The sequence below is a fragment of the Callorhinchus milii genome, unplaced genomic scaffold, assembly GCF_018977255.1.
Source record: "Callorhinchus milii isolate IMCB2004 unplaced genomic scaffold, IMCB_Cmil_1.0 Scaffold7, whole genome shotgun sequence".
Lineage (NCBI taxonomy): Eukaryota > Metazoa > Chordata > Chondrichthyes > Chimaeriformes > Callorhinchidae > Callorhinchus > Callorhinchus milii.
In genome coordinates, this window is record NW_024704748.1 from 6265705 (window position 1) to 6292880 (window position 27176).

Sequence of the window (27176 nt, forward strand, 5' to 3'; positions counted from 1 at the left end):
CAGATTAGCATTTGCAAAGGTGAGACTGGAGGTTATTAATCACGGCTTAAATGTGCATTGTGCGTGTGGACAACAAAGCTGCGATTTCACCCTCTTGCCGGCTGCATCGTCAGGAAAACCGATGGGCAGGCATTTTGTTTTAACCATTCGTGTAATGTGGGTGAAATAAAAATTCCTTCGTACTACACTGAGTGTTGAATAATAACAACAGCTACAACAAATCACATTTGTTTAGCACCTTTCACATCAGGAAGACATGCCAAGGTAGTAGACAGTCAAAGATTTGGACCCAAACCGGAAGGGTCGGAGAGCAGGAAGGGTGGGTGGTCCGAGGGTCACCGAAGGTGCGGTTGAAGAGGAGGGTCTCGAGACGGGCCTTGAATGAGGCAAGAGAGGCGGCGAGGTTAAAGGACTGTGGGATGGAGTTCCAAAGGGTGGGGGCAGAAAGGCTGAAAGCTAGACCATCGATGATGGGGCGCTAAAGTCGGAGCAAGTCCTGATGTGACCCTCCACACAGGTCAACCCACTAACCTCGCGATTCAGACGGACGAACTCTCGAGCATCTCCTTTAGCCCACGGAGGAAGCAGCACATCTCCCAGAGTGGTGCCGTCTTGCATGGAGCCTGCAAATAATGTAACATAGTTAAATGGGAAGGGTATGGCAGATTGTTCAACAGTGCCAGTGTACTCTGGCTAAATCTACTTTAATAATCACAACCCTTCCTTTCGGTAAAACACCTTAACACGTTGAAACATCTCAAAAGTGCTTCACAGTAATTACTGTTAAAAGTGCCTGTGATCACCTCCCCCTTCCCCTCCCTCCCTCGCTTAAGTGTCTGACCCATATTTGAAAAGCCCTCTGAGATATTACCACATGTGAAGGGCGCTATGTAAATGCAAACTGTTGCTGTATTTGCAGGCAAACTTAGCGGCTGTTTTGCTCACGTCAACATCTCACAAGCAGCAGTTAAGTGAATGACCAATTTTGCCTGGGAGATTGCTGGCCAGGACACGGGAATAATTGTGCTAACACGAGGGACGGTAAAGGCCTTCACTCTCCGTCAAAGTGCTGTGTGCAAATTGGCTACCGCCTTTGCCGACAAACACATAGTCAAACACGCACGCTTTACAGTAAATCCTGCGATTTACTCCTTACTCTGAGACGTCCTCCTGACGTGGAAGGCGGGAACATCAGTCGTAAGGAATATTAGTATTAAAGTATGATTAAGTTCTAACCTTCTGCAGCGTTACGATTAGATTAATTTGCAGCCATACCCTTCATTTGTGGCCGTGCCTTTAATTTGATGCCCTTCAGTAACCTAGCAGCTCTACACAGGTTATGACCTGCGTGTGGGACACCAGCACTACACAGGACGTTAATTCTCATTAGTTCGGCATAAGAACCCGTCGGGAGCCTGGGCTGGAGTCATTGCTGTCCGTACCACCTACCAAACTCCACGTTGTTCAGATTGAGGAGGAACTCGGGCAGGTAGTAGAACTCCGGGGTCAGTTCCCGCACGTCGCTCATGTTGTCTCTTGAAGCCGATTCCCATTCTTTCTTGACGCTGAAGAACATGCGGTCGGCCACGTCGAAGGTCCCTCCCTGAAAAGGACTCACTGTCACGTCACTGCTCTCTGCGCAGCTCTCTTCGCTGCGTGCACTTAACGTCGCTGTTTGATCGAAACTTAACTGCAAGACCCTCTGTCGTCGACGGAGATGACTTCAGTCTGACAGTCCACTCACTCACTCACTCACTCACTCACTCACTCACTCACTCACTCACTCACTCACTCACTCACTCACTCACTCACTCACTCACTCACTCACTCACTCACTCACTCACTCACTCACTCACTCACTCACTCACTCACTCACTCACTCACTCACTTCACTCACTCACTCACTCACTCACTCACTCACTCACTCACTCCCTCACTCACTCACTCACTCACTCACTCACTCACTCACTCACTCACTCACTCACTCTCCATCACTCACTCACTCACTCACTCACTCACTCACTCACTCACTCACTCACTCACTCACTCACTCACTCACTCACTACTCACTCACTCACTCACTCACTCACTCACTCACTCACTCACTCACTCACTCACTCACTCACTCACTCACTCACTCACTCACTCACTCACTCACTCACTCACTCACTCACTCACTCACTCACTCACTCACTCACTCACTCACTCACTCACTCACTCACTCACTCACTCACTCACTCACACTCACTCACTCACTCACTCACTCACTCACTCACTCACTCACTCACTCACTCACTCACTCACTCACTCACTCACTCACTCACTCACTCACTCACTCACTCACTCACTCACTCACTCACTCTCACACTCACTCACTCACTCACTCACTCACTCACTCACTCACTCACTCACTCACTCACTCACTCACTCACTCACTCACTCACTCACTCACTCACTCACTCACTCACTCACTCACTCACTCACCACTCACTCACTCACTCACCACTCACTCACTCACTCACTCACTCACTCACTCACTCACTCACTCACTCACTCACTCTCACTCACTCACTCACTCACTCACTCACTCACTCACTCACTCACTCACTCACTCACTCACTCACTCACTCACCACTCACTCACTCACCCTCACTCACTCACTCACTCACTCACTCACTCACTCACTCACTCACTCACTCACTCACTCACTCACTCACTCACTCACTCACTCACTCACTCACTCACTCACTCACTCAAATCCAAACCACCATCACGTGTTGTATCAGCCTGGCTCATTCTTGCATTCTTGCCTCTGAGTCAGAAGGTTGTGGGTTCAAGCCCCGTGTCAGGACTTTGAGCTCACAGTCTTGGCTGATGCCGCAATGCAGTGCTGGGGGAGTGGCTTATTGTCCGTGGTGCCATCCTTTGGATGAGATGTTCAACTGAGGTCCCATCTGCCTGTCTAAGTGCAGGTTAAAAATCCTGCAGAACTGCTCGACAAGAGAAGGGGAGTGTCCTGGCCGAGAGTGACCCCGAATTAAAAAAAAGACTGCCACTGACTTCACGGCTGTTTGGGGGACATTGCTGCGTGCAAATTAACTGCTATGTTTGTCTACGAAATACACAGCCGGTGGCACATCAGTGAATCCTGTGAAGCGCACTGAGTCATCCTCCTGTGTGAAAGGTGAATCATCAAATGCCCGGATTTTTTTTGAGGGGTGGGGGTGGTCAGCCGGGTGTCTGACACATGCGGAAAGCCAACACCTGCTTAAGAGTATCTAAGAATGCCATGCATCCCACCTACACGTGGAAATCCCTGAGATAGATTGTTGGAATGGAATGCGCACTCTCTCTCTCTCCCTGGAGGGACGCACTCGGCTCACCTAATTCTGGAAAGTATTAGGCGCAGGTTGGTGAGAGCCAAGGCTTGGGGATCCCAGAGTGTGCGTTGGGGTACCTGCTGGACTCTAACCCGCTAAAACTGCACGGCTTGTCATCAACAACACTGTGCGACAAGCTTTCCCCGCTGGTTATCCAGCTAAAAATCACCCTGCCTGTGATGCTGGAATTATTATTATTATTAATTATTGTTTTTCACATCTGATCAATTTCTCACGTTGTGATTCCAGCCTCCTGCTCGTCCCTCGCACCCCACCATCGGTGGCCGCGCTTTCAGCCACTACGCCCCAAAAGTCTGGAACACTCTCCCTCAATCCCTCCGCCTTGCCCCCATCCCACTCCTGCCCCTATCTTCCGGTCCGCTACCGTCAAGAGTTCTGGGATGCTACCCTGCATGAAGGGCGCTATATAAACACAAGTTGTTATTGTTGGGAGATCGCTTTCATCATCGGGGCCGGTCGGATGAAGGGAATTATTATTCAGGGGACAGATGGTGACGGCCATCGTTGAGGAAGCGTTTAAAGATGTGGGTCGCTTTCCACACTCAGTGAATGAATAGTCACACCTGGTCTGCACAACCGGGAACCTGCCACACGCAATAAAGTGGTTACACCACGTGACAGCGAACAGGTCAGATGTTCCCGCAACTGATTACAGCCTCTGTGCTACGTCATTAATCTTCCCCCACGCTCACAGTGAGACGTGAATATCAAATTTCATTCTAATCTATTCCTAATACTCTACAACTCTCGCAGCCTTTTTTTTTTTTGCTCATTTTTTAATCGTCTGACTCTAACTCCCCCATTCCGTCTTTATTATATTTTCCCCTCTTCGTGAACTCCTTCGGGCCATTTTTATTAAATTTTACCCGTTTACCTTCTCAGCTACGCCAAGGCCATTTTTATTACATTTTATCGCTTAGCCTGCAGTTACCTCCAGGCATCTTTTATTTTTTTTTAAACAAAACCTTCATTTTTACAGCTCTCCTTGCCCGCTCTCGTGGAAGCTCACGGGTTCCGTGTACCTCGGAGCATTAGCCTGGCGCAGTGGTAGAGCTCTCCCCTCCAAGTCAGAAGGTTGTGGGTTCGAGCCCCACGTCGGGACTTGGAATCACACGGTCTAAGGTGACGCTCCAAGGCAGCGCTGGGGGTGGGGGGGTGGGGTGGGGGGGGGAAGCGCTTTTAATGTCGGAAATGCCGTTCCTTCCGATGAGACATTAAACCGAAGTCCAGTCTGCCCTGTTCAAGTGGAGAGTCAGCCGAGACTGTGAGATCAGAGTCCTGACGTGGGGCTTGAAACCACAACCCTTGGCTAACAAACTGAATAAGTGGCATGCAAATTGAGTAGGAATCATAGAATAGAATCATAGAAACTTAAAGCACCAGCTTTCAGGACAAGCTGTTCTTTTCATCCCACAAGCCCTTCCCTATCCCTCTGCGCCTTCAAGCCTCTATTTTTCATATACCTATCTACCTCCCTGTTGAAACCCACAATGGACTCTGCCTCCACCACCTTACTCGGATAGAGATACCAGTGTATGCATGTGAGAGTATTGCACTGCTAAAAGCAACAATCGTCAACAGATCAACAGCAGGAAAGTTTGTGAGGAAAATAAATTAGGAATAAAGCGTATTGCACCACAGTCTGGGCCCTCACTGTCCAACACCACTTCCCAGTGACTGCAAACACTCAATGATTGATACTTTTCATTAATGCAACTTTTGTTTTTGGTACTGACAGCAGTCTCTTGAGAAAGACAATAATATCTGATAAAAGCATTAGCTCTATTGAATAAAAGAAAGGAATATACATGCAGAATGTTGTTAGTGTGGAAAATTGGGTTATAGATATTACTCGAATAAAAAATCAGATTTTCACTGACTGTAATGCTTCATGTAACAGCTAATCTCTTTACAACTTGATTTGGTTCACTTCCATCAAATATGCATCACGGTTCTCTAATAAAATAGACAACATTTTATTAGTTTGCATTGTATTGTTCCATAGCACGCAATGCCATATTTCCAAATCATTATTTTCTTTCTTTCACTGTCTCTCCCCCTCATCCCCTCTCCTCGGCTTGCACTCTGCCAAAACAATTCTGAACTTTCCATAAAATATTAAAAGTTATTTATTCTCTATCTCTCTCTGACTCCGTATCAAAGTTATAAAAGTGCCAAGTGCCGTGTGTAATGCTGCAGTTTGTTTCAGCCACTCTTTATTCATTTTAAGACTAATATAAAAATTGTTTTCAATATGAGCGAGCGCCATTTCCAGCACTCCATGACTCTCTCTCTCTCCCTCCCTTGCTGTCTCCCATCGTCTCCTCATGCCAACAGACTGACCGTGCCTTGCTGTTCCCCTGCTGTTAATCTCGGTGCGCATGTCGCCCACGATTTAACATTCCCCCACGCTCTCAAAAATATCCCCAACTTAGCGCTCTAGGACACTATCCTGCCTGAAAGGGCGCTACATAAATGCCAGGCGATTACGCAGCTGCTGGCTGTGTGACTGCCGCTCTAGGTCAGTCCGAGGAGTGAAGCCATCCTCATGGTTAAAGGAACCCATTGAAAACCAACTGCATAATCGATTGCCGTTTGCAACGCAATGAAGCTATTGTGTCTGTCTGTCTCGATAACTACAACAACTTGTATGTTTATATAGCACGCTTCACGTGGGAGAGTGAATGGCCAACTTCATCTGGGGATTGTTGATCAGGACGCTGGGAGAAGCTCAGTTCTCTTTTTGCATAAGCACCGTGGGCTCTTTAACACCCACCTGAACAGGCATTCAGTACGGTAGTAATTCACTGTATACAGTCGATCCACGAACCTAGGGTGGTGCGTGACGCACTTCTCTACGATGTGCCCTGGTAAATATAATCAAACAGAGCGCAGAAAATGGGCAACAATTTTCCGAAGCTGCCAACTGTGTAACTGCTTTGCAACTCAATCCGTTTATCCCATATTTAATTGGTATATTTAATAGCCGGGTGCTCCTCATTCATTAAATCACAACGCAAGGTTCACACTCGCTAAGCGTTTTAATTGTAATATGATACTGAGACGTTCGAAACATTGTAAACACAGACCAATGCAGAATAAGAATCAGCTCCTTGAGAGCAACATGAACATGTGCAGCATCAGGCTTCACGGTTTCCTTACGTTTGCTTTTACACCACACTTTACTGTATTCTGCATGAAGGGCACTAAATAAAATGCTTTTAAAAATCCTTCCATTTGATATAGCGCTTTATCACGTCGTTGAGATGTCTCAAAAGCGCTTCACAGAATACGTTGTAAAGTGGACTGACTGTGCATTTTGTTGGTGAAACGCAGCAGCCAATTGTGCACAGCAGTGTTCCACAAACATGGATTGAGCGACCAATTGTTTTTTTAAAGGATTATTACCCCCGGAACGCGATTTACCAGTAAACTAACAACCGGGCTCCTACTTATTGCTAGGTAAGCAGAGGCGTGTGCAGTAAGGAAACTTGCCTAACGTTTCGCCGCGCCTGGGATCAAAACCAGGTCCTCTCGCTTCTGAGGCGAGTGCTCTAACCACACGGCTACGGACTCCCCTGCAACTTAAATGCAAGTTGTTGTTGTTGAACCTCCTGCCTCCTAATCCCCCCTTCTCTATTCCCTTCTCTCTCGTTCTGGGGTCTGTAAATGAACATTCGAGGTAGACATTGTTGGACACTGACACAGGAAAGACTCCCCTGTACTAACTGCATCACTGAAAGCCTTGAAATAACAGGAGATCCACAAGGAGCTCCTCATAATAATGGTGAGATTTAATACAGCGTCTTATCACATCAGAACATCTCGAAGAGCTTCACAATGAGTTACTTTGCCAGTGGGAACTGTATTCTACATCCAGAGTTACAGTATATCTGTATGTGGGTGAGCTTTCTAGAACTCCATCCTAGAGTAACACCACCTAACCCCTAGCGACTCCATTCAAATATCTCAAAGCTATAAACTGTAGTGGCTGTGTATTTCATAGGCAAACACAGCAGTTGATTTGCACACATCAATGTCCCACAGACAGCTATGAAGTGAATGGGCAATTTTTATTTGGGGGTTATTATGGAAACTGGGAGAAACTTCCTTCCCTTTTTGAATAGTGCTGCAGGAATTTAACGGCTGCCTGAACAGGCAGACGGGTCATCGGTTTAACATTTCATCTGAAGAACGGCACCTCAGGATCCATTTAAAGTAATGTCCTCTCACCGTCCGAAGTGCACAGTTAGAGATGGACTTTATGGGGGAAAAAATGACCCTGGGCACAAGGTCTGCGAGCGAGGCGAGCGGTACCTGCAGTGAGCAGAAGGTCTGAGTGAATGGCTCCATTCGGACCAAGTAAGAAGCGACGATTATCGCGGAAGAGTAATGAGTGCAGTAATGGCATCGCGCCGACAGTTCTTCTGGAAGAAAAAAATAACAAGAGCTTTTGTCAGGACACACGGGGTAATGAACGAACAGCTGCTGCCTTTCGATGTACAAGTGTTTGGTCCACAAAATATAGTCAATACAGTTTACAATATATCCTGTGAAGCGCGATTGAGACGTCTCAACGACATGAAAAGCCCTTTATCAAATGCAAGAATTAATATTATTATTAAGTATATAAAGGAATGAGGAGCATGTCCAGAAATTCTGATCAGTCTTAGCCCACAAGAACGGGTGAAGAGAAAGGTCTTCAGGCGGGACATGAAAAAGAGGAGAGGGGGGCAAGATGGAGAGATTGAGGGAGAATGTTCCAGAGTTTCGGGGCATAGTGGCCGAAAGTGCAACCTCCGACGGTGGGGCGGAGGGCGCGAGGGAGGAGCAGGAGCCCGGTGCCAGTCGAGCGGGTGGTGTATTGGGGAGTGAGGAGGTCGGAGAGGTAGGGAGGTGCCAGGGTGTGAAGGGATTTAAATACAAGTGCGAGGATCTTGAAGTCGATCCGTTCGGTGATAGGGTGCCAGTGGAGCCTGGGCCAGAACTGGTGAGATGTCACTACGCTTCACAATAAACTGCTGCAAAGTGCTTTGAGACATTTCGACGGCATGATAAGGCGCTGAATCCAATGTAAGGCTTATTATTTTATTATTCTCAGTGAAAGTGAGGTGGAAAGTGATGGCCTGATTTGGATCTAGTGCTCTGTAAACTGACCGCCCTGCCCTTGTGCGCACCAGTACAGCGAGATGATTGTTCAAGGCAATTTTGAGAGCTGTTCCTATTAAATCACAAAGCGAATGAGGAAAACTTCTGCGCGAGATTAAAAATATAATGGTTTCTCACAAGCCGCTTGCAGCGTAAACCCTTCGCTTGATCCCTAAATGGTGAATTACAAACAAAATAAAAATCGCAAATGCATTTCGCAATCTGCCTGAGAATTACCACCCAATGTTTCCTCCTAATTTGATTCAGCTACAACTTTGAGAGCCTGAGGAGACCAGGCAAGAGGAAGCTCTAACCAACCACATTTATATCAGCCAGTTGTAAGGGAATTATTCTCACTGTACAAATGATATCTTTTTAATCTCTTTGTCCTGGGCGTAGATATATTCTCCTTTGACTCAGTTCAGGAACACTTTCAAATTTGCCTTGAATAGTTACCTTGCTGTGGCTGGTACACACACAGGTTTGATGGAGAGAGTAGAGAGCAGTGGTTCCACATGGCACTTTGAGCTCGCAGTCTCGGTTAGTGAACCACTTGTATTCAGTGCTGGACTGAACGTTTACTTTGCTCATTGGCTCACTAGGCTGGTTTCGGGCATGGATAAAGCCTGTGTCCTTTACCCACGCCAGCGTCTTATAGTCTCCGGTATTTGAGCTGCAGAGACTCACCATCATGATCCACCTCGTGGTAGCGCTTGATAAACTTTGCCTTTCTTTCCTCGGTTTGGGCGCCCATCGGCTTCGAAAGGTCTCGAAATGTCCTTGGGTTTGACAGATCCAAGACCTGGAACATAAACAAATAACAATCATCCTTGTATATGATCGAGCGCCTTACCAGGTCATCGGCCTGGAAGCGTAGGCTCTGCAAGCCACTCACTTGGGAGTAAATCTAGACGCGGGTGGGAGTTTTTCCCCACTGATCCCTTACCTCCGAGATGTAATCTGCGATAATCCAGGGAAAGATGGGGTACTGCATAAGATCATTGTACGTCCGGCCAGCCAAAGTGTTGAGATGCATGAGGTACTGGAAATTGTTGATCTCCCGTTTCTGTTGCACACAAATTTAAAGAGCAATTTTAAGGTTGCGCTGTACACAAATTAGTTGCTGCTTTCACTCACAGTCAGGTCACTTCACAGTAAAATCCTGTGCTGTGCTTTGAGACGTCTCGGTAACGTAATAAGGTGCTATATCAAACGCAAGGATTATAATAATAATAATTATTGTTGTGAGACACTGGTAGCAAAGATCAGTCTCTATGGGTTGGATCCTTTGCTGCTGACAATATAACAAACGGTGAATTTCACATGTAAGGACACAACAGCAATGTGACGGTGAGGCTAAACACACTAAAATAATAATAATAGCTCTTGCATTTGATATAGCACCTTATTCTCAAAGCACTTCACAGGAGTTATTGTGAAATGGAGTGACTGGCAAACACAGCATCACAATTGCGCACAGCAATATCCCATAAACAGCCATGAAATGAATGACCAATTTTATTGAAACACCTTAAAATACTAATAATAATGACAATCCTTGATTTTGATATCATGCATGGATTTTATGTAAATTGTGCACAGGATTTTACTGTAAACGGTGTTAATTTGTAGGCGAATGTGACAGACAATTTTTTTTATCTGGGGGATTGTTAGCGCCTTGGGACGTCCTCCCGACGTGAAAGGCGCTCTATAAATGGAATCTTGTTGTTGTTGTTAGACAGGACACTGGGAGAAACTCCCTTCTCTTTTCCAATAGTGCCATAAGGTTTTTAACATCACCCAAACAGGTTAGACGGGAGCTTGGTTTAATATTTCATCTGGAGGACAGCACCTTTCCAATGCAGTGCTCTCCCAGTACAGCACTGTAGTGTCAGCTCTGAATTGTGTGAGTCTCAAAGAGGGGTTTGAACTCACAACCTTTTGACTCAAAGGCGAGAGTGCTTCCAACTGAGAGGAGGGTAGGTGGGTATTCTGGGATCAAGTGAGTCGGAGGGCCTTTTTTATCTGAAAATCTCTTGTGGTAACTGTGAAATATTGACCTCTTACCTGCCATTTCTGGGTAATTCCTTTGTTTCCCACCATGGGATTCAGAGATCCACTGTAAAGGGAAAGAAAATAAAATGGTAATATTTTCAATCAACATAGCAAAAGAGCCAAAATGCTGAATTTGTCAAATTGTTGAGTTCTCCAGTCTTAACTTTGAAGTCCGTTTTCTGTGGTTTGTTGAAATAACTCACAACGTTTTACAAAGACTTCAAAGTCTTTAAGAACTTGCCAAATCCTGGATGCTCTAAAATGCTTCCATCTGGGTCGAGAATTATTCAATTAAGGCAATCTTTCAGTGTCCAAGATCTGGCAAATTGTTGAATTTAGTCTTAGTTTTGAAACCGACTTTCTATAGGTTTTACAGAACTTTACAAAAACAAGCTTTAAGAATGAAGGCTGTATTTAAGAATTGGCCAAATTCTGTGCACTCTGAAATGCCACTTTAGAATAATAATATAATAATCCTTGCATTTGACATAGCGCCTTATCATGTTGTCAAGAGGTCTCAAAGCACTTCACAGAATGTACTGTAAAGTGAATTGACCATATTTTGTGAGCAAAACGTGGCAGCCAATTGCTCACAGCAACAGTTGTGGATTGAGTGACCAAATTATTATTATAATTTTTTTCAGGGAATTATTATCCCCGGATAGTGATCTGCCAATCGACTAACATACCAGATTCCTACTTACTGCTGGGTAAACAGAGTCGTGTGGAGTAAAGAAACTTGCCTAAGGTTTCGCTCTGTCAGGCTAGAATTTTATCCCGTATGAGGGGATTAATGTACTCTGATTGCTAAAACACAATCTTTTTCACTGTCTTTATAAACAAGAGTTCTGATATATTACTCAAACGGAGTGGTTCCAGTTAAACACAAAAGACAGCCATTCTCTTCTCTACTGTCTCCTCCTCTCCTCGTAACTCATGCAGGTCAAGATCGTTAAACGGTATTAGCATCAGATGCAAAATATGGGATAGATCAGGTGTAATGTATCAATGCACTGCCGTGTGATCTGTGATGGACCATGACTCAATATGGCATTTGAATCCTACACCGCTGAATGAACGCTCCAGAACTCTGCAGTGGGGTGTTAAATAATAATAACCCTCACATTTGATATGGTGTCTTATCACATTGTCGAGAGGCATCAAAGAACTTCACAAGATTTGTGTGTGTGCGTGTGTGTTCATGATCGCTCAACACGCAGTGAGTTCCCCATTCATTTCACTGAAGACATGATAACACTGCCTATCCAAGTCTACTCAATTTTTATTCTTGACAAATAACCTCCCCTCGCACGCGCACACCGACCTCCATATCCAGCTGGAAAACTTAAAAGAAAACAAAACTCAAACAAACATTTAATAATTTGATTTTATATAATATATATATATGGCGTTATTCTCAATTTAAACCACCCAAACCGGCAGGTTATTAAAAAAACAAGATTACGAGCTTAGGTGGTAAGGGTACCCAGGGGGAATGGAGAACCGTGTGCAGAGTCTGGCTCATGGTATCAAACCCTACGGAAGGCAAAGGCTCCATTAAAATTGTTACTCCGAGCTGCTTATTAACGTAGAGAAACTGACAGAACGCGCATTAGGTAGGGCAGCACATATTGGAGGTTGTGGGCAGTTAAAGCAGAGCCTCTCAAAACACACAGTAGTTCATTTTGGCTCCTAGAATCTCAATTCCATAAGCATCTCCTTTTGAGTGACAAAGCCGCCTTTGAATAATTAAAGTCCACAGGAAAGGGAACCTAGATTCACACTGTTTTTAATCTAACCTATTAAAGGGCTCAGGCATTACAACAGTGTGATAATTCTCATGTTTCTCCACGCTGAGCTTATTTCTGTTTGGTGGGGAGAGTTATTGCTACGGAGACATTCTGCAATACATCCTGCAAGTCTAAAGGTCTGAAGATGAAATGCATATTGCAGAATGCTTGATGGTTTAAAGGGTCAGATGGTCTGAATGGGTTGTATAATCTGGAATTAGCTGGAAGCATTGTTTTACTACGTGCATGGATAAAAGGCAAATAGAAATGGCCAATAAATTCACTCCCTTTAGAAAAGAGCATCAGCCCGGCTTTCAGTTGGTAGCATTCTTGCTTTTGAGTCAGAAGGTTGTGGGTTCAAGTTCCACATTGAGACTTTAACCTCACGTAGTCGCTGATGACACTCCAATACAGGGAGCACTACATTGTCAGAGGCACCGTGCTTCATTAAACTGTTCAGTCCAGTCTGTTTGTTCAGGTGGACATTTAAGGTTCCATGGCACTACAGGAAAAGAGGAGGACTTTTCTCCCTGTGTCCTGGCCAACTGCACTCAGGTATAATTGGTCCTTTCACTTCACGGCTGTTTGTGGGATATTGCTGAGTGCAAACCGGCTGCCTCATTTGCCTACAAAAAATATTGCATTTTACAGTAAATCCTGTGAAGCGATTTGAGGCATCCTCTTGACGTGAAAGGAGCGATCAAGTGGAAGGATTTATAAAGCCACTTTCAACAACAAATATTTCATCAGGATTCCTGGTGTGAGATTGACCTCTGATTAAGGCTGATTTGTACACAGTAGATGATGCTGTGTAATGCATACGGAGTGGTATTTGGACCGCTCCAGCAATGTTCCTGAGCGCTCCCTACCCTGGGCAGGAATTACTGGAGCATTGCACTCTTTCAGACGTTGCCAAGGTTTAGTGCGTGGAAACCAAATCACTGGCTAAATAACTTCCTCGGCTGCAAGTTAAAGCATGTTCCCTGCTCATTGGCACACATCATGGCTTCGGGTAAAGAGTGGGGCTCATTCCATTTAGTTTGACTGAACGACGTTATTTCGGTCAAGGCTTGCTGCATTAGTCACACCATAACAACCAGCTGAGGGCTGACAAACAACAGTTCCTGAGATCAAAGGTTAATGCGTGGACAAGCAGTCAGGCGATAAAAGGGCCGTTTCTACCACCCACTCCCAACTGACCAACTCGATCAGATCATCACAAGCACTTATTTAGGGGCATCAGGATAATCTCCCCCTCCCCCACCACCTTCGAGAGAAAAAATGGGTTCACGATCCGATGTCGTGCTATTTGCCTTGTGCCCCAGCAATAAGACGGTTTTCAAAGTGTTACTGTACATCAATCCACGACTGCTTGTGGGACACTGCTGTGCGCAATTGGCTTCCGCGTTTCGCCCACAAAATGCACAACCAATTCACTTTACAATATAATCTGTCAAACGCTTTGAGATGTCGATGACGTGATAAGGCGCTATATCAAATGCAAGGATTATTATAACATTACATGATTTTACTGTCCACAGTCGCAACCAGTGCCCGACATGTTAAACCGAGGTCCCCGTCTGACTGTCAGGCGGATGTTGCAGATCCTCTGATACTGTTCGAAAAGGGAAAGGACTTTCTCTCTCCCAGTGTCCTGGCTGACAAATCCCCCAGATAAAATTGGTCAATCGCTCCATGGTGTTTGTGGGACATTGCTGTGCGCAAACCACTTGATGCGTTCACCTACAAAATTACAGTCACTGCACTGTATAGTGTACCCCTTCAAGTGCCTTGCGACTTCTTGTCGATGTGAAAGGCGCTGTATCAAATGCAAGGACTATTGAAAAGCAGTTCAAAGTCTTCTTGGGGACTGAATGCTGTTTGTCGACCATGGCTAAACAATATGCTAATTATCACTAGGGCCCGAAGGCCTCCGCTGCTTAGCAACCCTGATCGAACAAGAAGTGGACAGAAAGCTGAGCTGCCTGCAACGTGTGTGTGTGTGTGTGTGTGTGAGTCTTGTGTAAACGTTTCCGACTTCTCCCACTTCAGAGATGTACCTCGCTCATTACGTCTGTGGACGTGGGACTTTATAAGTAATAGATGCGTGCTCCCTAGTTTCCGTTTACAAGTGCTAGAGATTTGATCCATTATTTGAAGTGCCAGACATTTAAGGAGCATGCAGGACTGGAAAAGACCAGGATTTGGGAGGTTGTGCCTGTGTTGACTGAGCAGCCGAAGAGTTCTGAACCCTATTCCACACACCGCCGCGAAACTGACCGCTGGTAAGGATACAATATTCATCCAGTACTTTTACTTGCAAAAAAAAACCTGTATTCCTGTTCAGTTCTAAATCACCTGAACTAGATCAAGTTTTAAATCTCATCTTACTCCCCTCTACGTTTCTTCTCTTTCACTCCCTCGGTTATACCTTGCTCCGAACGCAGACTAAACTAGGATCGATCAATTGATCACTTCAATAACGACGACTAGCATTTACATAACGCCCTTCACACAGGATAACGTCTCAGACGTTGGAGCCAGAAGGTTGTGGGTTTAAGCCCCACGTTAGGACTTTGAGTTCACAGTCTCGGCTCACACTTCAGTACAGTGCTGTCCGTGGGCCGCATTGTTGGGAGTGCCGACTTTCGGGTGTCATGTTAAACCAAGGTCCTGCTTGTACAGGTAAACGTTAAAGATCTCCTGGAGCTATTGGAAAAGAGAAGGGAGTTTCTCCAGGTGTCTTGGGCAACAATCCCCAAATAAAATTTATAGCTGTACGTGGGACATTGCCGTGTGCAAGCTGGTTACCGCATTCACCTATAAATATAGTCACTACACTTCGTAGCAAATCCTGTGAAGGGCTTTGAGATGTTCGATGACATAATAAGGGGCATTGCATCAAATGCAACAATTCTTACCACTACTGTTAACAAGTAAATTGCACCAACCTTCCATAATAGTAATATTACACACTGTTGTGCCAAGAGATAACAGGACATCCGCCCAAAAAAACATGTTACTTTGGCTGACTATTGAATGAGGTACATCCAAGTGCAGAAGGTCCCAGTATCTGCTGCACATCACATATCGTCTTTTCCTTTCCACCCCTATATGATATCTGCGTGCACTATGAGACATCTCCCGAGTGAAAGGCGCCAAATCAAACGCAAATCATTATTATTATTAATGAGCTCACATTGTAAATTCTATTTGATAAGGCAGCATCAAAAAGAATGAAAATAAGTGGAGCTCATTTGTGTGTTGAGAGTTTACCCTGTGGACTAGCTAGGGAAAGGCAGAGTGGAAAGAGCTAATGACACTTTAAATGGATCCCTGAACTGTATTTAGAACGAAAGCTTTGATTGGCACTGAACGTGAATAGTTTTAAACATTCTCACAGGCCATATTTCCTGGAACGCATCAGAACCAAAAGATCCACCGATCTCCAGTTCTAGTTCCACTCACAATTCATCCAACGAAAGATTTGTTTGCATTTCATGTCGCTTTGCAACTCTGCTTTGTCGAATGGAGACTTTTGTGTTCCCTTTAAAGCTCTGAATCTTATTTGAGACACACTTGGATTGAGGGGTTTGGACAAATATGTCAGCCTGGCCAAGTTGGCAGCACGCTGGCTGAGTCGTGGGTTCAAGCCCCAAGTTGGGACTTTGAGATCACAGTCCAGGCTGACACCCAATGCAGTATTTGGGAAGTGCTACACTATTGGAGATACTGCCCTTCGGATTAGATGTTAAACCAAAGTCCTGTTTGTTTGCCCGTTCATATGGACATCAAAGATCCCATTGCACTAATCAAAAAGAAGAGAGTTTCTCCTGGTGTCCTTGCATTTTTTAATGCGCCTTTCATGTCAGGAGGACGTCTCAAAGCGCTTCGCAATATTATATTGTAAAGTTTAGTGATTGTGTGGTTTGTTTGGTAGGGGAAGGTAAACTCGGCAGCCAATTTGCAGACAGCAACATCTCACAAACAGCCATTATAAATCAGGGACAAATTCTAAAACCACTTAAAAAAAGTTACATTGCCAGAGCCTATATGGTTCAGCCACATCTAAAGTCTGTCACTGAATTCAAACAATTTAAAGACATGTAGAGATATTGAGTTAAATAGTAACCTGGCCCCGGGCCCTGGTGTGAAATATCACCTGGTGTGTTGCTGTCACAATGAAGTCGCTGGCCTATGTTGCTGACATCCTCAGTAATTAATATCAGCCACTTGCCCTCGCAGTTTCAAGTAAGCAAGCAGCTCCCATCTCCCAGGCACTCAGCTCAGCACTTCCAGGTAAGTCAGGGTCACCTTCAGAGGCAACTACACATTTCTGGCTACATCTCATTGAGTGTCACACCTTGGAGGGAGGTATGGGCTTGGTGATTCAATCGTGGAGAACAAATCCCCAAATAAAACATTTGAGATTCAATGCTGTGGCAAGTCAAAACCTGCCTGTTTGTATCACAGCTGCACTGTTCCTCCTTGGCCACAGGTCGGCACTATTCACAAGAAGCCCGTTTGCAAAGAGTTTCTCAAAGCGATGTGAACCCGCACTGACCGACAGGTTGATAGCGCAAGTTAGTTTCGATGCTTGAGACAGCACGACGTGAGGGTTTAGCATTGCAAAGGGCAATATCAAGGCAAGCACCAGGAAGTATTTCTTTATGAGGGTGTGTGCCAGCAAGAGTCCAGGGATGCTGGACACACTTAAGAGTGGCTTGCTGCTGCGTGGGGTAGTGGAGGCAGTAGGGTGGGCATTCTGGAAGGATGAGATCAAATGTGCCAAAGGGCCTTCTTCATCTGAACCTTTCTTAATAATAATAATAATCCTTGCATTTGGTAGAGGCGCCTTTTACGTCGGGAGGACGTCCCAAACCGCTTCAAGAACTTACTGCCAAGTGGAGTGATTGTGTATTTGTGAGCAAGCGCGGCAGCCAATTTGCACACAGCAATGTCCCACAAACAGCCATGAAGTGAACGGCCAATTCTATTTAAGGGATTGTTGGCCAAGACACCGGGAGAAACTCTCTTCTCTTTTCGAATAGTTACCACGGGATCTTTAATGTCCCCCTGAACAGGCAGATGAGACCTCGGTTTATCAGTGATAGTCTCAGCCTGCAAGTCCATTACCACATGCCTGGTTTTACAGGGTTGTCTATTGAGAACAGCGTCAGTAGGAAGAAGGGAGAATTCACCCCTGTCACAATGGGATATATTTGACCAACTAAATAGTGAAATGATCCCTCCCCTACCTCTCTCTCTCTCTCTCACACACACACAATTTTCAAAAATATCTGGCTAGGAAGGGGCAACGGAACAAAACCATCAAATCCCCAACAGGTACAGATGTAAATTTTAAATAGTAGAATTCGTCAGAAGGAACAAAACAATTTTATATATATATTTACTTGTGCTCCTTAAGATAAAATAAACCCATACTTTGGATTCCCCCCCCCCCTTCTACCCCTTCAACCGGTACTTGCACCACTTTGCAGCCTCAGGAGAGCATGAACGGCACAGTGGAGGAATTATCCTGTAATATTCCATCAGCTTTACAGTTTGCAGCCGGACTCTGTGAATTTCATACAATAATGCGATTGTATCCTGGGGTAACTGAGTTGTGCAATATCACCCACCCACGGATCAGCACAAACAACCACACAAAAGATGAGCAACATATAATGCCAGGAGTAATAGTGCCTTTTTGCTGCACACACATGCCTAAGTGTCCTTTTATTAAAAAAAAACTTCAATTCAACCTGGTTTTAACCAGCACGGGCGCCTGATTTGAAAAATTGTGATGTTAATATGACAAGCCCACCGCTATTGTAGCAATAAGCACGCAGTGTAGAGCGAGCATATAGGGAGATGTGTGTCTGGTTAATGTGATGGCCCGCAGGCTTCCAGTACACTGCATTAATCTGGCAGCAGCAACAAGGAAAAGCAAAGGCAATTAAAAGCTATCAGGACAGATCTTAGTCCGGGAGCTGGGAGTGGGGGTCGAGAAGTTGGACAAAGTCAGAGCAAGAGCTTGGCTAATAGATCGATAGGTGGGCAAAACAATATAGAAAATGTGTATATGTTTTGTGGGGGGAAATCGAAGACAAATCTGCAAAGTTAGTTTTGAAAAATCCCACCTATGTTACGATTATATATATAATAATTATCCTCGCATTTGATATAGCGCCTTATCATTGTCGTTGAGACGTGTCAAAGAGCTTCACAGAACATATTGTAAAGTGAATTGGCTGTATATTTTGTGAGAGAGAAAGATATTTTGAGTAAAGGAAGAAAATGGGGAACAGGGAGGGAGAGGAATGAAGACTTCAACAGCGATAGCTAGAGAGAAGAGACAGGGGTTTTGTAAAAAAAATTAAAGAGGCAACAGGAGAGCAAGGTAGATGAGCCAAAAAGGTAATGATATGGCTGTGATGGATGGGAAGGAAGATTGCACCAAGAATAAGTGTGAAATAAAAAAAATCCTCGCGTTCGATATCACGCCCATGTCACATTGGGAAGTCTTCTCGAAGCGCTTCACAGTAAACGATTTTACTGTGAAGTGTAGTGACTGTACATTTTGTAGGTGAACCCGGCAGCCAATTTGCACATGGGCAAGTGCCCACAAACAGCCACGAAATGAGTGGCAATTTTAATTTGGCGCATTGTTGAGCAGGACACTGGAAGCGACTCCCTTCTCTTTTCGAATAGTGCGTTGGCATCTTTAACATCCACCTGAAGAGGTGGCCATTGGTTCATACGAAGAAAGGCACCTCCGACAATGCAGCCCTTCCCCAGCTCTGTATTAGAGAATCAGCCTAAATTATGCGAGTTCAAAGCCTTGTGGGACTTGAACGCCTAATCTTTTTACTCAGAGGCAAGTGTCCTAGCTGCTGAGCCAACTGACACCCGAAAGTACTTATTTTTACAAGCAGGCAAGCTGTGGGGTTAAACTCCAGCAGCTACCCTATGTGGGTCTTGGCTCTCGCCAGCTTGCATCCGATATTCTCCGGAATTAAAGTAAGCAGGGTCCGTCCCTCCAGGGAGAGAGTGCACGTTCCATTCCACACGCAGGGAAATTTTCATGCGTAAGTGGAATGCGTATGTGGAACTTGCATTCTTAAGCATGGTGACGGATTTCTGCACGTGTCAGTCCAGAAAAAAAATAGGATTCAAAATCCCTTCTGCTGACACTAACCTCTACAATAAAAACACATCTCTTTAACTACGGCAGAAGTTGGTACACGCCAGCTAAGTAAGCTCAGCTGCCAACACGCTTAATTGCCTTTGGTCAGAAGGCTGGAGATTCAAGCCCTCTATCAGCACTTGAACTTGAAGACTAGGCCGACCCTCTACCATGAGTCACTAGTCCAGCGTGAAAAGCGCTATATAAATTCAAGTTGTGGTGGTTGAAGATCCCATGACCCTATTTGAAAAGAGAAGAGAGTTTCCCTCAATGTCTTTGCTAACCAACTCCCTGACGATTGATTGTTTGCGGGGTCTTGTGATGGGAAAAATGGCTGCTCAGCAGAGCCTACAAAAACAGTCACTACACTCGACAGCAATTGCAATGCGCAGCGCTTTGAAGCGTTTTTAATTGGCCTGATGAGGCGCTGTTAAAAAAAACTAGGTTTTCAGAGAGTGAGAAAGTGAGAGAGAGCACAAAGAAGTCCTAACATTAATAGACTTTTCAACCATACAACTCCATCTCTAGTCCAAAACAAATTACAAACATCACAAAAGACTGCAAGCGGGTTTTTTGATAGATTTTTATGGATGGATTAAGTGGACTCTATTATAGCTGCTTTTTTGATCGTTTTCTCTCTCTCTCTCCGAGCCAGATAATTGAAATTAGCTGGGATGCATTAGTTATTATCTCACATTCCCCTGCACATGGTTGAATATGATTAATGAGTAGCCAAAGCCCCTGAAGGCCTTGTAATGAAGCCTTTTTAATGGAAAGGTGTGTACGAGCAAAACCCATATTGCTTCCTAAACAATCATTCATCACAGTCGTGATCTGGCTTTAGCACAATTAAGTGCTGTAGCATATAAGCAGCTACAGAGAAGCCAGCCAGAACGTCTTCCAGCCTCCCACTGGCTCTCAGCTACTCCTGGTCATTTATTTTTGCTAAATCACATTAAAAGTTGTTAGCCACGAGACACAAGCAACGAGGATACAAGCAGATTTTGCTTCCCTCTTGCCCCCTCCTCTCCCCTGCTCAAAACCATGTGAATATCTCTCCAGCACTGGAGGAAACAGCACTTTCCTCTGGCTTCTTCCTTCCTCGCTTTTTCTTCCATCCTTCCTTCATTCCTTCGATGGGGAAGGAGGGGACAAGGCTGAGGGATTGAAGGAGAGAGGACGTGACAGAGACAGAGTGGGAGGCCAAAATGGTTGGGAGATAGGGATTAAGGTAGGAGATAGATAGGGGGTGAGGTGGGAGGCATCACTACCACAACAACTTGTAATTATATAGCCACCCTTCACGTGAGGTTGCATCTCGGAGTGCTTGAAAAATAGGGAGTAAGGTGGGAGGTAGGGGCAAAGGTGGGAGGTAGGGGCTAAGGTGGGAGGTAGGGGCTAAGGTGGGAGGTAGGGGCTAAGGTGGGAGGTAGGGGCTAAGGTGGGAGGTAGGGGGTAGGGTGGGAGGTAGGGGTTAGGGTGGGAGGTAGGGGGTAGGGTGGGAGGTAGGGGGTAGGGTGGGAGGTAGGGGGTAGGGTGGGAGGTAGCAGCATATTTCAAAGACATGGGCTTTTAGATAGGTTCGGAAAGCAGAGAAGGAGGAAGAGAGGTGTAGGATTTCACTCGAGGGAGCGAGGCCAGGGTAGCTGGAAGCTCGCCTGGCGATGGTGGTGCATTGAGGCATGAAGCAGCCTAGAGTTAGAAGAGCAGAGAGAGTGGGCAGAGGAGGAGGCTGAGGCAATACAGTGGAGGGTTTGAAGGCGAGGATAGGGATACTAAAGTTGATCTGCTGGGGGGCAGCGGAGCCTTGCGAGGCCAACGATGATGGGCTCATGAAGCCCTGTGCGTGAGAATCATTTTAACTCAAGGCTGTTTTTCTTTTCTTCCCCCCCCCCTACTAATCCCTCAACCCCACCCACCGAAACCGACCCCACTCCCTTATTCTAAATTAGGAAAATGGCCAAGGGAAAGAGTAAAGGCCCCAAGGGGAAAAAGGTGACCCTGAAGATGGCCAAAAACTCAATGAAGATCACATTCGACGGCAAGCGACGCTTGGTCCTGAGCAACATGGGCATCGTAACGTTTCCTCGGTGTATCCTGAAACTGACCGACATCGAAGAGATCGACCTGAGCAGGAACCAGATCAAGAAGATCCCCGAGTACATCGAGAAATTCGAAAAGCTTCGCTGGCTGGACCTTCACACCAACAAGATCGATAAAATTCCCGAATCCATCGGCCAGCTGGAAAACCTCTTCTATCTCAACCTCTGCAACAACAAGCTAACCGCGGACAGCTTACCCATCGAGCTGGGCCATCTCAAGAACCTGCGCATCCTCAACCTCGGGCTGAATTCGGTGGACATCCTGCCAACGTCCATCGGGACCCTGAAGGAGCTGTACGAGCTGGGGCTCTTCGACAACAATATCTCAATGGTGCCTGACAAAATCCTCACCCTGCCCAAGCTGAAGAAGCTCAACGGCCTGCGGAACCCGTACAGCACGCCCAAGGAAGAGGACAAGCCCATCGACACCATAAACCGGCTCGACTACCTGTACCTCGCTCACAAGGAGAACCTCTGCCGCAACTGCCTCCGCAAGGCTCAGCACGAGAGAGAGAAGTGGACCAAGGTGAAGAACATGACCGATCTCAAGGAGGATCCTGATTTTTCAGGCCTCATAACACCCAATTCTGTGGCCAAAGAAGAACAGGAGTCTTGGAGAACATGAATTCTTTTTCAGAGGGTTGGGCAGTGCCCTCTGTTGAGGAATTCTGGAGCTGGGCTTGGAAACTGGCCAGGTTTACGTGAAATAAAGCTGCAATGTCAACTTGCTCCAATCTGTCCCGATGAGCTTGTCTTTTAGGGTACGGCTCAGAGTGAGCGATTGCTGGCTACTTTTCCTCTTCCTCACTCGCTCACAGGCCTTTATAATTTCCCATCCCATGCACATCCATACCCAGCCTCTAACCACAGGAACAAGACTATACATACAACCCACTGACCCAATTCTGTTCATTGGATCAGGGCAAAACATTTAACTCGTTAGCTTACTTATTTCCTTCTTCGTTCTCTATATGCCTTAACTCGCTAATATCAATCAATCCCAAATATCTGCCAACTTGCTTAGGTTGAGCTTGAGCCTATTGTCTGTCTCATGCACACACACATCTATTCATCTGTCTCATGCATGTGTCAGTCCGTCCATCTATCTGTCAATCTGTCCCTACAGGGAGAGAGTTTGCATTCCATTCCAGACACGGGGAAATTTCCATGTGGCTTACATATCTGGAACTGTCAGCTTGTCTTGGATACTCTAAGCATAATGATATATTTTTCTGTATGTCAAATAATGGCTGACTAAAAAGAAGCCAGCAAATACAGTAAAACTTGCATAAGTCTTATCTTCATAAATCGTATAATCACCTCAGTCGTACATGCACCTGAGTCCCATTCAGTTTCCTACCAGAAAACACTTTGATTTATTTTGTAAGGGCCGCATTTTATAAAGCAAATCATCTCCTAACTTGTTATGCAGCTATCACACTGAATCACGGGAAATTAAGTCCTGAATGCATTGAATCACGCATCCGCAATGTAGATTATTGATTCGATCGGAATTTATATGACATAACGCAAGTTTGCCTCTAATTCGTACTTTGCGCAAGTCATATTAAATAGTGTGGTCCCAACTGATATGACTTGCACGACTATTACTGTATCGTCATGCAGGTAGATATTATTCATGTGTTAGCATTGATAGTAAGTGTTGGCAAGCTTTTCGGCTGTAGCTTTTGGGGGTGGGGGGGTTGTGCAGCACATCTTATCCTCATCTGACGTCAACACATTTGAGTAGAGGTGGTGGAGCAACATTAGATGAGGATTGAACAGTGAATTGATTGATTTTCCGTCATCTAATCAGAAGACACTGAGGTTAGTTACTTTTAGCGATCACCTAACTCAGGATGCTGAGCTTTCACATTGATTGTGGAACAAAGGGCTTCTCTGATTTTGCTCCCAAGTTATGTCAATTAATGCCTCAATATTTTAAATATTTCTGACAGTATCTCAGAGCGGTTGAGATAATTACAAATATTCTCCAAACAGCTAAACCATCAAGAAATAATACTACTATAATAATCCTTGTATTTGATGCATGTATCAAAGTGCTTCGCAGTACAATGTAATAACTGTTTCTTTTTGTAGGTGACTGTGGCAGCCAATTTGCACACAACAATGTCCCACAAACAGCCATGAAGTGAATCAACAATTTTTTATTTGAGGGATTAATAGCCAGGACACCGGGAGAAACTCCTTTCTTTTTTCTTTAACAATCTTTAATCATTAACAATCACCTAACCAGGCAGACAGGGCCTCGGTTTAACGTCTCATCAAAGGACAACATCTCCAACAAGTGTAGCGCTCCCCTAGCACTGCATTGGAGTGCCATCCTGGACTGCGAGTTCAAAGTCACAACGTGGAACTCAAACCCATAACCTTTTGACTCTGAGGTAGGAGTACTACCAATTGAGCAGGCTGACACATATGAAATGACTGGAGAAAAGGAAATCTCTTTGAACCCAGGAAAATGACTAAAATCAGTCGTAATTTGGGAGACGGTAATTTTTAAGACAAAATAATCCTGCAAGCAACGCTGGGTGAATTACGGACGGAGGACATTGAAGTTTCTTGGCATTGGTGTCATAATTAGTGATTTTCAGAATAATCCATTGAAGATATGCAACATATGGCTTATTTCAGAATGACTGCCCACATCACGGTTCATGATAAACCAACGGTGCTGGATTTAACCCTTATTTAACAAGACTGACTCATTCTACCACCAGCAAGGGGTATGTTTGTCACTACCTTTCTACTAAATGCCACCAGATAAGTAAATCCGATTGCATCTTGTGGCATTGGGTTACGTAGGGCTGTAATGAGAATCAATTAAAAATGAAACTTGAATGTGAACACGTCCCTTTCTGAGTGTTTGTTTCCACCCTTCACTGCATGGTGTTCCTGCTTGCATTTGATTCTAATGCAAATCGCTGCCTTTTAAACCCCCTGGGTTTCAAAGGCAGCAATTCCTTCGAATCCACTCCTGTGTCATGCCGACTCGCTGCCTCTCCCTCCGATGCAATCTAAATTGATGCGAGGTTCCAACAAGTCAGCAAGTTGTGTGTAACTCACTTCCAGAAAGACTCCTCCCCCTCTAGAACCTCAAACTACAAACTAACCAATATATCAATAGTACATTGGTAAAGGGAAAGTACATTGATAATGGTAAGGGTACATTGCTCAAGGCGAAGTACATTGTTAAAGGTACATTGTTAAAGGGTCAAAGATAAAAGTTACAATGCAAAATTGCACGTATTATGTGTTGTATTTGTTGCCCAGCATTTCCGTTCGGTAAAGTGCCTTATCTTAAAACAACTCCAACCAGCTCACAATAAGAGTCACTGCCAAGAGTCGTGATCAAGGCCGGCAGCTAATCTGCACCAGCAATGAGACGAATGGCCCACATTTTTATCTGCTTTTTTTCACTGAGGTTGAATAAGTGTGGAACATGGCACAGAGGAGAACCTCTTCTTAAACAATCATCCTCTGGGATCTTTAACACGCTTCTGACTACAGGAACAGGAAGACAGGAGCTTGGTTTTAATGCCTCCAGAACGCTGATGGGCAAAATTGAGATGTGCTCCTTGATAATATTATCACAAAGAGGAGTTACTCTGTATTCCCTCTTTAATTTAATTCTTACACTTTAAGAACAGGAGTATGTCATTCGGTCCATCAAACCAGCTCGGCCAAAAAGCTTTAGGCAACACTTTAATATAATTTTCCTGCCTTTTTCACTGTAGCCCTTACAATCCACATTTACCAAGAGTCTAACCATCTCTCGCTCTCTTGTCTCATGCCTTCACTGACTCGCTTTGTGAGACAAATCTGCTTTCGAACTGTGCTCATTAACATTTGTGCGAAGATATTCTACTCTACAGACAATGGTCAAATCGGATCAAACTGTAACTAACTCACCTAACAGTCTTTGTGGATTCCTTTAACCCCTTTTTCAACGATGGCATCGCGTGGCTAAACCTGAAGGGAAGAAACGTTTGAAAAAACACCAACTAAGCTTTGTTTAAATCCAAAAGATTGGCTGTGGTGATACCAGGAAGGAACGGTTGCACCCACAAGGAAAGACTGGAGGAACTGGGTCTGCTTTCCATGAGCAGGTTGAGAGCCAACCCGAGGCGAGGGGGATTTTAGAACATTATGACGGGTATTTGATAATACTCATAGGAATCAGAAACTGGAGGGTGCAGATTTAAGGTCATTGCTAATGGAGCAAAAGGAGGAAATTAAGAGAGATGGCTTTGTTGTTAGGGCTCTAAGGACATGGAATGACCTACCTACGACCATGGTTAAGACAGAATCCAGTTTTAGTTTTCAAGTGGGAATTAAATAGCTGAATAGGGGAAATAGGAAAGGGTTTGGTGAAATTGCAGGAGAACGGGATTGAGCAGAGAGCTCTTTCTGAGAGACAGCACAGGTATGGTGAGTGAGTGGGCTCCTGTGCTTGCAATATTGATGGTTCTAACTAGAAGTTGCTCAGAGGAGAATATTCCCCTGCCCAGTGGGTGTTCTGCTTGACCTGCGGGGGGTGGCGTGGGGGTTGACCTGCGGGGGTGGTGTGGGTGGAGGCTGGTACTTACTTTTTAAAGGCCTTTTTTCGATCTTTCTTATGGAATACGAGAAGCTTTGAAAAACCATTCTTCAAAATGATTTCAAGCGCAATGTCCTGGAAGATAAGAATGGACAGGTAAACTGTGCAGCAAGATCGAGCAGCAAAGAGCTGTAAAGTGAGCCTGTGTATTTTGTGAGCGAAATGCGGCTGCCAACTGCACACAGCAGTGTCTCACAAACAGTTTTTGAGGGATTATTTTTGGAGGGAATATTAGCTCCGAAAAGCGATCGACCAATCGACTGATTCCTACTTACTGCTAGGTAAATAGAGGCTTGTGGAGTACGTAAACTTGCCTAAGTTTTCCCCCTGCCCGGGAATCGAACCTGCGCACTCTCACTTGCAAGTCGAACGAGCTAACCACTAGTTACAGGATTCTGATTAGCTGACAAAGCTCGCGCGGACTGGAAGATTGAATCTGGATGCCTGGCTGTACTTCACAGAAGTTAGTGGCTTTACCAAGTGAGTAACTAAGTGGCTAAATGTCCTTAGACATCCTCTCCTTATGTCCAGCGGTGTCACTCCACGTACCTGAAGAAGGAAACGCAGATTGCGGATTTCCATAACGTCTCCGTACGGATACCTGGAACACTTTGGAATCGCCCCATTCATTTCCTTCTTGCACATGTCATAAATGTAGGAATCGTCAACGCTGAAAGTGCAAAAAAAAGGAAAACAACAACAGGATATTGATTTCCTAAAAACAAGCATTTGATTTCAAGAGAGTGCATTGGGGGTCAGTTCATTAGTGATACAGTTGCTACTTATAATAAATCGAGGTCCCATCTGCCTTTTCATGTTGAAGATCTTAAAAAACCGAAGGGAGTTTCCAATTGTGCTGTTTGTGGGATG

General features: G+C 45.0%; 2 protein-coding genes across 2 annotated transcripts in view; one reads left to right on the plus strand and one right to left on the minus strand.

Moving 5' to 3' along the window:
* wdfy4 (WDFY family member 4) overlaps window positions 1–27176 on the minus strand; it is a 105471-nt gene that overhangs the window by 11714 nt on the left and 66581 nt on the right. Inside the window, exons 47-55 of the mRNA XM_042336809.1 lie at window positions 26856–26976; window positions 26296–26381; window positions 25619–25678; window positions 10617–10668; window positions 9496–9615; window positions 9237–9351; window positions 7719–7828; window positions 1450–1603; window positions 532–623 (exon numbers count right to left, since the gene is read on the minus strand). Of these exons, the coding sequence (XP_042192743.1) occupies window positions 532–623; window positions 1450–1603; window positions 7719–7828; window positions 9237–9351; window positions 9496–9615; window positions 10617–10668; window positions 25619–25678; window positions 26296–26381; window positions 26856–26976 (910 nt within the window). The remainder of the gene's footprint in view (window positions 1–531; window positions 624–1449; window positions 1604–7718; window positions 7829–9236; window positions 9352–9495; window positions 9616–10616; window positions 10669–25618; window positions 25679–26295; window positions 26382–26855; window positions 26977–27176) is intronic.
* Window positions 14367–22413, plus strand: LOC103185854 (leucine-rich repeat-containing protein 18). Its single transcript, XM_007904578.1, has 2 exons — window positions 14367–14679; window positions 21536–22413. Exon 2 carries the CDS (start codon window positions 21540–21542, stop codon window positions 22308–22310), a length of 771 nt encoding a protein of 256 aa, XP_007902769.1. The 5' UTR covers window positions 14367–14679; window positions 21536–21539; the 3' UTR covers window positions 22311–22413.

Bases quoted from the DNA above. Each gene is read 5' to 3' on its own strand.
- LOC103185854 (XM_007904578.1), top strand. From the start codon at position 21,540: ATGGCCAAGGGAAAGAGTAAAGGCCCCAAGGGGAAAAAGGTGACCCTG.